The sequence below is a fragment of the Marmota marmota genome, unplaced genomic scaffold, assembly GCF_001458135.2.
Source record: "Marmota marmota marmota unplaced genomic scaffold, marMar, whole genome shotgun sequence".
Classification (NCBI taxonomy): Eukaryota; Metazoa; Chordata; class Mammalia; order Rodentia; family Sciuridae; genus Marmota; species Marmota marmota.
In genome coordinates, this window is record NW_025999873.1 from 682,718 (window position 1) to 696,768 (window position 14,051).

General features: G+C 43.6%; 1 protein-coding gene across 2 annotated transcripts in view; it reads right to left on the reverse strand.

Moving 5' to 3' along the window:
• Positions 1 to 299: 299 nt before the first annotated feature.
• Adora2b (adenosine A2b receptor) overlaps positions 300 to 14,051 on the reverse strand; it is a 27,700-nt gene continuing 13,948 nt past the window's right edge. For both annotated transcript variants that reach the window (XM_015506820.2, XM_048786007.1), the window contains exon 2: positions 300 to 1,702. In XM_015506820.2, the coding sequence (XP_015362306.1) occupies positions 1,042 to 1,702 (661 nt within the window). In that variant the 3' untranslated portion in view covers positions 300 to 1,041. The remainder of the gene's footprint in view (positions 1,703 to 14,051) is intronic.

The window sequence follows — 14,051 nt, forward strand, 5'->3', positions numbered from 1 at the left end:
GGGAAGCAATGGATAAGCAGATAAAAGAGATGATTTTCTAGCCTAGGACACCCCCTTATCCCTGGGACCCCTAAACAAGGTATTAGTGAATGAATGCTGAGGAAAGCCCAGGGCCATACTAGTTGCAGTGCTGTTGTGTTTGACAGAGTCTCATTATGTTGCAGTGTAGAAAAATAAAAAATCTACCAAGACTTGCTACTTCAGAAACATACAAAGAGTATTAGCCTGTCCTTACAAAGCAGCCTTCAGATCGTAGACAATGGCTGTACCTGTGAGCAAGGTAATGCAGCATTCTAAACTAATTTTTTAAATAAAAGTTTATTTCACTGAATATACATACACAAATACATGATTTTGCTTAGGAAAATTCTCACACTCTTTTGAGTTCCAGCAGTTTTGCCAAACTTGAACTTAGGAGAGAAATAAAATTCAGTACCTAGCTCTAAAAGGGGGAATCCAGTAGAGGAGGGAACCCTGTTTGTCCAGTTTCTTCCTCTAGAGTACAGTTGTATATGGAGTAGAATGGAACCTAAAATTGTTACTTGATGATAATTCTGCTTAAGAATTTAGGAGACTATCATCCCCAGATTAATACAGCAGTTTCTTGATTAAAGAATTACATTTTTAGTATTCTTGGTAGCCTTTCTGGGAACAAGTTTACATTAGAACAACCAACTTTTTATTCTTCAGTTGCCTTTAAGTTAAAAAATATTTGCATTAAAATAGTTCACAGTATTCACAGTAAAAGATTTCAGTCATTTTCTTCCATGAATCAGGCAGACTCAAAAATAAAAGTCTTTTAGAATCCATTCAAGCCATCAGCATCATCCACACAATAAGAGCAGCTGAAAAATCATAAATACATTTGTTAACACTTAGAGTCTACTAACAGCATGTACATATTAGCTAGATATGTGGTAACTCCAGACAAGTGTTCAGAAGAGAGCCCAGATGCTTGTGAGGTGTAGCTGTCTTTCACAGGATCAGTCCATCGTATCCTATCCTTTGGAGGCTTTGGCCTCCAAGAGGCCAGAGCCTGGGTCATAGGCCCACACTGAGTGCAGGTTGTGGCCCAGCCTGCCCATTCCCACTCTTGCCATCCGCCTGGCAGAGAACATACCTGGAGATGATTTTGTGAAAAGTATAGCGGAAGTCTCGGTTCCGATAGGCATAGACCATGGGATTGACCACTGAATTGGCATGTGACAGGAGAATGGCCATGTTCATTGCCCACTTGGGCTTGTCCTTAGCCTGGGCTGGCTGAAAAAGAGTGAAACAGTTGATGACATGTACTGGTAGCCAACACAGAGCAAAGATCCCCACAATCATAGCCAGGGACTTGGCGGCATGGATCTCCCGCTGGAGGGTAGTCCTGGAGTGGTCCATCGGCTCCATGCGCTGCAGCTGCCTGCAGGCCACCATGAAGATCTTGATGTAGATCACCAGCATGATGAGCAGTGGGGGCAGGACACATCCAAAGAAGTTGAAGTACACCATGTAGCTCATGGGGACCACATTCTCAAAGAGACACTTCACAAGGCAGCAGCTCTCATTCATGGTTCCATCCCAGGACTCCGTGCAGTTGGTGGCACTGTCTTTACTGTTCCACCCCAGGAATGGAGTCAATCCAATGCCAAAGGCAAGGACCCAGAGCACTGCGATGACTCCTCTTGCTCGGGTCCCAGTGACCAAACTCTTATACCTGTTCAAAAAACATCATCTGTTATGGTCAATTTACAGTACTCTGCAACCAAAGCCCGAGAGCCTACCTCTGCTTTTATTCCATGGCCCTTCCGCCCTAAAAGCCTGTCAGGTTCACCCACCAGAGCACCATGGCCAGTACTCACAATACTAGAGAGATAAGCAAGTATAAGTAGAGCTTGTTAGTAAGATTTTCATTCTTGAACTAGTAACTCATTTCTAGTAAGTGACAAAGGACCATGACAAGAGGCATAGATAGGGGCTGGGGATGTGGCTCAAGCGGTAGCGCGCTCGCCTGGCATGTGTGCGGCCCGGGTTCGATCCTCAGCACCACATACAAACAAAGATGTTGTGTCCGCCAAATACTAAAAAATAAATATTAAAATTCTCCCTCTACCTCTCTCTTAAAAAAAAAAAAAAGGCATAGATACCTTTAAGGGGTAACTGTAATGACTTCAGTACCAATCTTTAGTCTAAGTCTTCTGTAAGGTGCTGCTCTAGGTAGTTGAGATAACACCAATGAAAAGAACACACAAATCCCATCTCTGCTAAAGGTGAAGAGACCTACATCCTAGCAGGGGAAATAATGAACAAATAGTATGGAGATGCATGTGGTATAAAAAATGAAGAAGCACAAAGAGGAAAGTTAGGACTGGCACGGACAGAAGTTTTCAAGAGATTGGTCAAAGGAGGCTTCATTGATGAGGTGACACTTAAACACAGGCATAAGGAAATGAACACTGGAGGGGCTGGGGATGTGGCTCAAGCGGTAGCGCGCTCGCCTGGCATGTGTGCAGCCCGGGTTTGATCCTCAGCACCACATACAAAACAAAGATGTTGTGTCCGCCGATAACTAAAAAATAAATTAAAAAAAAAAGAAACGAACACTGGAGCCCCTGGTACCAGGTGACACTGCTTGTGGCTCTAAGCAATAATCTTTCTCCTACAAATAATACAGGTTATTTGCTTCAGACGATGGGCAGGATCATTTCCGAGTATCTCTACAAATTGCTGGCAAAGAAACGTTCCAGCAATATCCTCTCTGTAGAGCACTGCTAGCAGTGGATTTGATAAAAATTTGGAAATACTAGTAACTGGCCCATAATACCTATGTAATGTATAAATTGTACTCAATGTAATGCATTAACTAAATGAAATAAATTTTTCTGTAACCTCTTGGGAGGGAGGAAACTGGAAACTAACTTGATTCATGGTATCTTAAGACTTGTCTATGAGAAATATCCAACTTACTTTGCCTGCAGGGCAAAGCTCTCTCAGCAAGGCCTGCAGAGCCCTCCAGGCCTTCGGACCACCTCTACAGTGCCTGCCTTCCCTGACTGATGGTTCCTTTCTGAATCGTGCTGTCCTCAACAACAGCCAAAAGAGCTATTCGTCTTTCAGTGATCACTTCTTTTCCTAATCACTTCTTTGGTAAAAGGTGGCTACTTGACTCTGGTCCCAGACACACACTTATAATAGAGCCTGCTTATCTGTTACATATATTTTGCCTCAATCAGAATGTCAGTCTCCTAAGGAATGGGACCATGTCCCTTTGTACTGGGATTCCCAGACCTAACACAGTGCCTGATACACAGGAGTTCCTTAATAAAATGGTCATTTTATATTCATTCGTTGTCTGAAAGATTCTGCTCACTAGTAATACTTCTTACTGGGGTCTTGGCCTCATACTGTGTGTGTGTGTGTGTGTGTGTGTGTGTGTATTACTAGGAATCGAACCTGAGCCACATCCCCAGCCCTTTCTATTTTTGAGACAGGGTCTCACTAAGTTGCTGAGGCTGGCCTCGAACTTGTGATCCTGTTGCCTCGGCCTCCCCAGTTACTAATCTCTATTTATAGTAAAGGCCCTCATTTGTGGGCCTATACTATAAATGACCTGCCGGGCTCAGTTGCTCACTGAATTTTTCTTGACCAGTAAATCTATTTCCAAGCCTTTCTGCTTCTTTCATTATTCAGGAATGTAAAGCCTTCCTTTAAAAAAATCTTATTCCTGGGGACTGGGATTGTGGCTCAGCAGTAGAGCACTCACCTAGCGCGGGCAGGACCCAGGTTCGATCCTCAGCACCACATAAAAATAAATAAATAAAGGCATTATGTCCAATGACAACTAAAAAAAAAAATTAGATAAAATTAAAAATCTTATTCCTTGCCATTGCCTCACCAAAGATGTGAATAACACAACTAGTCCCTGTAGGATAACAGAGAAACTTAAAGGCCAAGCACTTAGAATCACAGGATCCAGGACCATGAGGCAGCCTACTCCCCAGCCCTGCCCTTTGCAAGACTCAGCTATAATGAGTTGAGCACAGCTGATTACAGGTCAACCCTGGCAGATGGATTCTATTTGGGATATACAAATTATGGCACTTCCATTCTCTTATTGGTGATTAGTCTAGGGTGGACAGTGAGACAGTTTGGACCAATGAGACATAAAAGTCTGCTAGGGGACCTCCAGGAAAGCTTTTATTTCCTAATAAAAGGAGAAAGACACATAAAAGAAGCTCTACCTGCATGCCTCTCTCTTTCTGCTTCTGATATCCTTGTAGGGGGTATGATGCCCAGAGCTACAGCATCCACCTTGTGATCATGAGTCACAAGCCTGAAGACAAAGTAGAAGGAAGGAAAGAACCCAGCTCCTTGAGGGCATCTTTGAATAACTAGACCAACCCCAGAAACGTCATAGATCCACATTCTTGTTTTTCTTTTTTTTAATATTTTTTTTAGTTGTAGTTGGACTCACTATGTGGTGCTGAGGATCGAACCCAGGGCCTCACATGTGCTAGGCGAGCGCTCTACTGCTGAGCCACAACCTCAGCCCCACATTCTTGTTTTAAGAGATAATATCTTGATTGCTTGTACCACTGTTAGGTATTCAGTTATCTGCAGCCCAAAGCATACTAACTGGAGAGACTTTTTTTTTTTTTTAAATCTTTTCTAGTCCAACCTTTTTTTTTTTTTTTTTTAGGTGTAGATGGACACAATACCTTTATTTATTTATTTTTCTTTGGTGCTGAGGATCGAACTCAATGCCTCCCAGGTGCTAGGCAAGTGCTCTACCGCTGAGCCACAACCCCAGCCCTAGTCCAACCTTTTTTATTTCACATACAAGGTCTTTGAATATATTAAGCCAGTATGAAACAAAGACCAGAAGCTAAGCCCATACTCCCAGGCCTGTGTTCTTGACACTACATCATGCTGCCTCTTATTTTTATATTCAAGTTATATTAGATACAAGGTAGCCAATACAAAGAGTGCTCATGGCGTAGCTTCCCAATAAAATCCAACAGGAATTCACCCACATCTGAACTCAAAACTGTTGGATCCTGCACATGTGAAGAACTATTTTTATGCCAAATTGTCTTGGATAAGGAAAGAAAAGATTCCATCAGGTGAAGAGTTAGCCACAGCTTTCTCAATGAAACCCCATGGCTACCTCTCTTCCCTGATGGTTCATTATTTTACTCATAGAATTCCTCCTTGCTACCAAACAACTTTCGAGGCACTGGAAACCTAATCTCTGACCTCCTGAAACACAGACTCATGAAAGAAACAGGAAGTAAACAAGTAAGCATACAAATATGTCAGTCATGAATTGAGATGGGTTTGGCCACACCCAAATGAATAGGATGCAATGATAGAAAAGAAGCAAGGAGACCTTATTATATAGGTTGCCTGGAAAGGCTGCTGTTAAATCCAAAAGCAAATAGATGACAAGGACTGAAAATTCTGAAAAGTAGAAAATTCCAGGCAGGATAGCACATACTAAGGCTTTCAGACAAGAATGTTCCCCCAAGGCCAAGCGTGAGGCTGAGGCAGGAGGACCTTGAGTTCAAAGCCAGCCTCAGCAAAAGCAAGGCGTTAAGCAACTCAGTGAGACCCTGTCTCTAAATAAAACACAAAATAGGGCTGGGGGAAGAGGCTTAAGTTCCTTCAAGAAGCAAAAAGAAAATGTGAATGAGCCTAAGATGGGACAGGGACCAGTTCATAGGCCACAGGGAGCCACTGCAGGCTTTAAGCAAAGGAATGGCACCAGCATATACTGTATCAAGCTCATCTGGTCACAGGATGGAGTTTGGATTTTAGGGAAGCAAGAAGAGAAACAGAAATCATTAGGGGACTATTTCAGTAGTTGATTCTAGAGAAGATGTTGACTTAGACCAGAGTGATAATAAGCAAGATAATATAAGTGGATATTCATTTTGGAGATAGAACCAACAGGTCTTGAAAATGGATTACATGCTGGAAGATAAAGAATCAAGGATGATTCCTAAGAGTTTATATTACTGAACCAGAAAAAGATTAAGAAGAGGGTAAGGGCTGGGGACATAGCTCAGTTGGTAGAGTACCTGCCTTGCATGTGCAAGGCCCTGGGTTCAATCCCCAGCACCACAAAATAAATAGATAAATGAGAAAAAGCCAGGCATGGTGGCACATGCCTATAATCTCAGTGGTTTGGGAGGTTGAGGCAGGCGGATCATGAGTTCAAAGCCATCCCCTGCAAAAGCAAGGCTCTAAACTCAGAACCTGTCGCTAAATAAAATACAAAATAGGGCTGGGGATGTGGCTCAGTGGTTGAGTGCCCTTGAGTTCAATCCCCGGTACACCCCTCCCCCCACAAAAAGGGGTGAGATGCAAGGAGATTAAGGTCAAAAAAATGGTGGATGTCAGTAAACTGATCCGTAGAGTAAGAAGATGCAGGAAAAAGGGATAGATTATTAGAGAAGCTAAGACTGTGAGGAAGTTGGAGGGTCAGGGCACACGTGGAGAGACACTGTCACAACTGTGGTAGAAAGAAGTAGGACAGGGCCAATTCAGAGAGGGTAGAGTTTTGATGGTAACAGGACAGGGGCAGCATCTCCTTCAAGAGCTGCTTTCACCTCAGAGAAGTATGAAGAAAGTCAGCTAAGGGAGAAAGGAGGAGGCTAGGATGCCACGTTGTCATCCCAGGTGGTGGGAAATGAGCCTCCTTGTGGTCCTAATGCTGGTGTAGCTCTTATGGTTGACAAGTCTCAGGCTGTGACCATGGCAGTGGAGCTGAGGAAGAGGGAAAGATTGAGGATGTGAGGGAACAAACTCTAGGGGGCAGGATGCTTGAGCCGGGTGGATGGTGAAGTCTCCAGAAATGGTGACCACCATAGAGAGTGACAGAGAACGCGAAGCCAGATGACAGCAATGAGGGGCAGTACGTTTGGACAATAGGAACTTCAAAAATGGGGGTCTTTTCTGGGGGTTGCAGGGATGGGGAAAATATTCTGGAAAGAGAAGTGGAGGGAAACAAGAGAGCTGCAGCCCAAGTCCCCACCTGAGGTCCAGGGAGTAAGTGGCAGTAAGGAAAGCCACATTCTTGGGGCAACAGCAGGTCTTGGTGGAGGACAGATGGTGGTGGAAACGTCACAGAGGAAGTGGAGGACACTCACGGATCTGGTGATGCTCAGAGAGCACAGGGCTTGGGAAGGAGAGGTAGGACCTTGAGTCACATTAGCCAGGGTAATATAGAGCATCGTGGAGTTGAATGTTAACATTTTCTCAGGATCTGGAATACTTAGCTAAAGCTAAAATATACAAGCCGCATCTCCATTTTCATCTTCAATATTAAAGAAGGAAACAAAATGGGTTCACCATCCACTTCTCCATCTAAATTCTCCCTAATTTTCGATTCAAACTCCTTTCTAATTTCTCCCTAACTGGCACAGTTTTCCATGCCATCAGCCTTTGAACCACACGAGCAGATACAAAGTTTTGGGGAGAAATATCTGCAGACCCATCTTTCCCAGCTGTCCAGAGCCATCGAGAACACAGAGCTACCAGGGCCTGAGCCCCTGCTCTTTGTAGAAACCAAGGCTCAGAGTGATTAAATGATTAAATTAATTTAGTGCCACTAAATTTTGCTGACACAAACCCAATCTAATCTGATTACAATTTTGCCCAAAGTGGTCATTTTCGTGCTTAGGAACCCCAGCTCTTCAGTGCTCATCTCACAAATCTCAGCTTCCTCTCTATCTGGCCACCCCTCTGTATAAGCTGCTTCATTTTCTTCCCCAGATTTATCTGCCCTTGCCAGAGCTGCCTGCAAGTTCCAGAGAGCCCCCGTGCTCCAGGCAGCCACAGGGGAATGGGACCTCTGCTACTCTGTTAGGAGGTGGTCCTCAGGTAGCCAACAGAGATGCAGGCTCTTTATTCTGCTGGAGAACATGACCACACTTCATGGATGCTGCCTCCACATGAAAAAGGGTTGAGCTCTAAAGACTGTTAGCACTGGAGCTCCTCTAGCTCCATGATGGCAGAACAGTTGGTCTCCATGGGACACCCAGGTCCAAAGAAGGGGACTGGGATGCTATAGGAAGCAAGCCATTTCCCTCCGCAATTCACAAAATGCTGGGAGGTTGTCCTGGACTGCAATCTGCCTGTGCTCTCTCTCATCTCCCACTTCTAGCTGTGCTCTCTTCTCTCCCTGAATGCCTGACTCCCTCCCCCGCCCCGGTCCCTGTGGGCTTCAACTTCATTCCCTGTGCATATGTCTATCTCCCCAAAACATTCCTGGAACACACAGGCCATATCCTGTTCCCTGGCCCTGGGCCGGGCCGCTGCTTTGCTGCAGAGGACGCTGGGCACAACTGCTGCCTGAGAGCAAATGACAGGAGACAGAGGAGTGAAGGCAGAAAACACAGGCAGCTTTATTATTCCAAACAAGGCGTGCACAAGCCCAGCTTTTGTGGGCCCCCATTTAGGGGTGTTCTAGGGAAGTCCACACTCTGGAAAGAGCTGTGCCCCTCCACGGTGCATCCATCTCCTTATAAGGGGCTCATTAGCTAAGGAGATTGATCGGAAAAACAGTCACGTGGAGGGAGTCAACAAAAGGGAACAGTGTGAATGCTGAGGTTACATAACAAAGCGGAACCGCAGGGCTGCATAACAAGTGCTGGCCTACTTTGGGGGCAGGGTCCTCCTGCTTGGGCTCAGGGCCTACAGCTCAAACCAGGCCAAGTTCTCAGCCCTGGAGCCCAATCCGCAGCTCTCAAGGGCGCTCCTAGTTCAGAGGCCCAAGAGCAGCTACCCTGGACAGTAACACTGAGCTGAAACGTTGGTTCCTTAACCCACCTGCAAGCTGCAGCTGCAGCTGCAAACCATAGGGCAGATAGAATAGGTACAAAAAACACTTGATGAATGCAAACTGCTAAGTAAACACACACTGGGTTCTAGTGCGGCTTCCTTCCTCTGTAAATACAAACATTTCTGCTACAAAGCCATACATACATACTTAGAAAATATCATGTTCTCTAAAACTGCACACAGGTGGCAGGACTTACAGGAAAAATGGGGTTAGGACAGTCCACTCAAATGGACCCGATTTTGTAACTACAGCACTGACAGGAAGTCATTTGGGCGAGTGGCTGCCGTCATGCATAGTAAAAATTTGCTAGAAAAATCTGATGGAGATCCTGACGAAACTTATTAAAGCAAGGCAGAGGGGTGTCATAACTTGCTTTAATAAGTTTCTGAGGAAAGGAGCTGTTTTCATGTTCCTTGTCCCTGGGAGCTGCTGGGGCACCTGCTGCACAGGGGTCAAACAGCTTTTTCCCTTCCTACTAAAGACTGTAATTCTACTCTCACTATTCCACCTCCTCTGCCTAGGGAAAATCATACATGAACCAAATCAAACATCCTTCCCCTATTTATCTACAACATGTGAACTAATTCACAATACAAAAATGTATTTGGAAGCAGAGCAGTTTGGACTGAAGTACATCACTGTGCTCCCTAGTCTTCCATGATTGTCCTAAGCACCCCCATCCCATGTACCCACCACATAACTTCATGTTCTGTCTCTTTCCAGCTGAACAAGCTTCTTGGTGATACTCTGTCTTGCTCACCATTGTGTCTAAGACACCTAACACTGTGACAAGTAAATGCTGATAGAAAGCCTCAGTTTATACGGAAGGACCAGAATTCTGCCATTATTATTATTATTATTATTATTATTATTATTAGTTGTTGATGGACCTTTATTTTATTTCTTTATTTATATGTGGCACTGAGAATCAAATCCTCACACTTGCAAGGCAAGTGCTCTACCACTGAGCCACAACTCCAGCCCCTCTGTCTTTTTTTTTTTTTTGGAAAAGGTAAAACTTTTAATAGCAAAATGAGTATATTCAAATGGAAAAAGCAGATTCACTGATACATGATAAAATTATGAAATATCCTTCCCCATACATTCAGCAGTTTCATTCTTTTCTGTTCTACTTTACCCTGCCACCTTACCCCTGTACATTTCTATTACTTTCCCCGTCTGTTCCATGGACAGATTCCTTCCTCCCCGCTCAGTAATACAGAATCTTCACCCTAGGCAAACTACAATGACTATCATTAAATTTTTAAAATATGCCCTTTAACCTTCCTAACATCTGGGTAATACCACTCCTTTTTTCCTCATCCCCAATTAGCTCCCACTTTTCTGGACAGACATGATGTTGTATTCGTCAATTTTCTAGATCGATGTTGGGGTGAGGACAGTGTAAGTTGCAGCCACCTATGTTGTTTTCTCCAATAATTCTTTCAAAGTGGGTACAAAAGAAATAAACTTCCTAAATTCTTCCATATCAAAAAATATCTTTGTTTGACCCTGGAAATCAAATGCCAATTTGGCTGGATACAGGATTCTAGGGCGAAAGGCTTTCTGTAGGTGTTTTTCTTTTTTCTCTCTAGAAGCCTTTAGGATTTTCTCTTTATCACTATAATTCAAAAACTTCACCAAGATGTGTCTCGGAGTGAGTCTGTTTTTGTCAATCACGCTGGGGATTCGGTGAGCCCTCACTATCCCAAGACTAGAATCCCGAAGCTCTGGAAAATTTTCTTCAGTTATTTCCTGCAGTATGTCCTCTGCTTCATTCTCTTCACTCTCTTTTTCCGGGATTCCTATCAAACGGATGTTGGCACTTCTGAGTCTATCCTCCCTCTCGCTTAGCATTAATTTATTATCTGATTGGCCACAACATGCATGATATCCCTAGAGAATTGTGCCATTTCATCATCTAGATTGCAAAGTCTTTCTTCAAGGATGTCTATTCTACTCCTCAGATCATCTATTGATTTGTTAGTTTCCAAGATATCTGGAAGGCATTTTTTAATTTTTCCAATCTCTTCTCCCATCTCTCCGAGGACACCGATCACAGTTGTTCTATAGTTTGTTTCCATTTCCTGCATTAGGTCTGCCTCTTTGGATGTTTGTGTTTGAAGAGTCCTCTGCATAAAAAACCCTCCTACTTCCTCTTCCTCCTCATTCTCAGAATTCTGTACCTTACTGACCATAATCTCTTCATCAGCTCCCATCTTTCCCATCACACTTGTCGCAGGAACAAGGCAACAGGTTGAGTCCCGTTTCTCACATAACACTGAATCATCCTCGCCCTCCTCCTCCTCCTCCCACCACTCCTCCTCCTCTTCCCCAGAGGTCTCCTCTTCTTCCATCTCCTCTTGTCCCTCCTCTTCTATGGCACAGGCCCCTTCTTCCTCTTCTGCCCTCACCAAAACAATGTCATCCTCGTTGGTCTCTGAGTCTTCTCCTGTCACCTCAAAGGTAGGGATTCCTTTATCCTTCCACTCCAAAAACTCTTCCTCCCGAGTCTCTTAAGTTCTTCACTTCTGGCCTAGTGACTTTTACCTCTTTGATGAATAAGAAATGCAAGCCATCACTTGCTGTTCCTCCAGCTTCATGTTTTGAATTTACTAGAGCGTTACCCCCTTTTGCAGGGATCCCACATCCTCCTCCTAGATTTGGTTCTTCCTTCTGTCGGAGCACACGGTTCAGTAATTCTTCTATGACAGGTTTTTGGCTGGTAAATTGTCGTAAACTTTGCAGGTCTGAAAATGTCTTCATCTCATCATCACATTTAAATGCTAATTGGACCTCACGCTGAAACTCAGGTTCAAAGTCATTTTCTCTCAAAATGCTGAAGATGTCGCCCCACTTCTTACTGACTTCCAAGGTGGCTGATGCCAGAGAGTCTGCCTGCAGCCAGGGTGAGCACTGCTCCTTCATCCATCAGAGTTCCTTCTTCTCTTGATGCTTTGACGGTCTTCTCTGTGTTACTGAGGATCTGGAGGTTTTCTTCTTCCATTGCTTTTACTGCTCCACCCTCCCTATGCTTTGGCTTCTCTTTGTCGGGCAGTTGTATGTGGTGACTGCCATTTCTACATGTGTCGTCGTTCATATCTGAGGCTTCTGCCATCCCTCCAATGGCTTGGTAACTTTGGGGCTCATTCTGGGATACTTCCTTACCTTGATTGCTAGTGGACGTCTTGGCTTTGTCCCATTTACAACTCGGCTCGTCTATTTCCTCATTTCTAAAAGATAAGTTTTCAGTACACTCAGCGAATTTAGAATTTTTTTCTTCTTGTTCCCTCAACTCTGTTTTTTGTGAAGCTAAACTTTCGCTTCCCACCACTCTTCCCTGCTACCACAGTGCTCTTTATCTTTTGTTTCAGATAGCTCACGTTTTACTAGCATTTCCTTTAGGTCATTTTTCAGGGTTTCCCTCATCTCGAAAAACATCAGGTCCTGTATTTCCAAGAAGACCTTAAATTTCTCCACAATAGTTGTTGGTATATAATCTTTGTACTTGAAATCTAACATCCGAGGTATCTCCTCATCAGTACCTCTTAGCTGATTTCTTTTGACACAGGTGGTTTGTTCCTGTTCCTTTGCAAATCTAGACATTTTTGACTGTACGGTTGACAGGGTGTCTATATTGTCCAGATTGTATTGTTTTCCCTTTTGAAGAGTAATTTTAGTTCCTGCACACTGGCTAGGCTCCAGAAATCTAAAATCCTTAAAAAACTCTCATCCACTTGCGTGCCTCTGCCAGAAACAGACCAGTTTCACAGAGCATGATGTGGTCTACTGTGCAGCAGTCTCTACCTGGGAGGAGATCGCTACCGCAGTGCTGAGCAGTGAACAAAGGTGGCCTCTGCCTTTTTTATTAATAAGGGATAACTCGTCTTTTTTGTTTATTTTTAGTTTAGATGGACACAGCTACACAACCAGGGAAGCGCTCTTCTACTGAGTCACGACTCCAGCCCCCAGAATTCTATGTGTGTGTGTGTGTGTGTGTGTGTGTGTGTGTGTGTGAAACATCCATTTAGTTAGAAGCTCTAATTAAAGCAAGTCCTGGGGTCTTGACATGGTTGGCGCTCCACCTTACCGACCACAAGCAGCAGTCATGAGTAGCTACTTCCCTTTTTTCACTTTTCCCATGGAACCAAACTAAAAGGGTTTTTAAAAAGTATTACAGGCTAACATATACAAGGCCCTGGGTTCCATCTCCAGGACTGCAAAAACTAAAAATATTTTTTAAAAATACTCATATACTGGACTGGGACTGTAGCTCAAGGGCACAGCACTTGCCTAGCATGTGTGAGGCACACCGGGTTCAATCCTTAGCACCACATAAATATAAAATAAAGACATTGTGTCCACCTAAGAAACTAAAAATTAAATATTTTTTTTAAAAAAAGAAAGACATGCTGTCTATCTACAACTACAAAAAAAGTTTGTTTTTTTTAAAAAAAGTACTGATAAACAGAAAAAGAAATAGGAAATTGGAACAGCACTGCATCTATTAAAAAAGTAGAATTCTTGGGCTGGGGTTATGGGGTAGCGCACTTGCCTGGTATGCGTAAGGCACTGGGTTCGAGGCTCAGCACCACTTATAAATAAATAAGTAAAGGTCAATTAACAAATATTTTTTAAAAAAAGAACTAGAATTCTTAATTAAAACTGTTCCCGGCCAGGTGCAGTGGCACACGCCTGTAATCCCAGGGGCTAGGGAGGCTGAGGCAAGAGGATCGCAAGTTTAAAGCCAGCCTCAGCAATTTTGTGAGGTGCTAAACAACTCAATGAGATCCTGTCTCGAATAAAATACAAAACAGGGTTAGGGATGTGGCTCAGTGGTGGAGCGCCCCTGAGTTCAATCCCCCATACTCCCCCACCCCGCAAAACACACACACACACACAAAAAAAAACTTAAGACCCAGAAGATATTGTCACTAATGAATTCCAGCAAAAGTTTAAGGAACAGCTGGGCATGGTAGAACAAGCCAGTAATCCCAGCTACTTGGGTGGCTAGGCTGGAGGATCCTAAATTCCAGGCTTACCTGGGCAACTTAGCAAGGCTATCAGAAACCTAATCTCAATAATAATAATAATAATAATAATAATAATTATTATTATTATTAGGGGAAAAAAAGGGCTGTAGCTTGTGGCAAGGTGTTGAGCACCCTTGCGTCCAATCCTTGGTACCAACTCCCAAACAAAAAAAAAAAAAAAAAAAAAA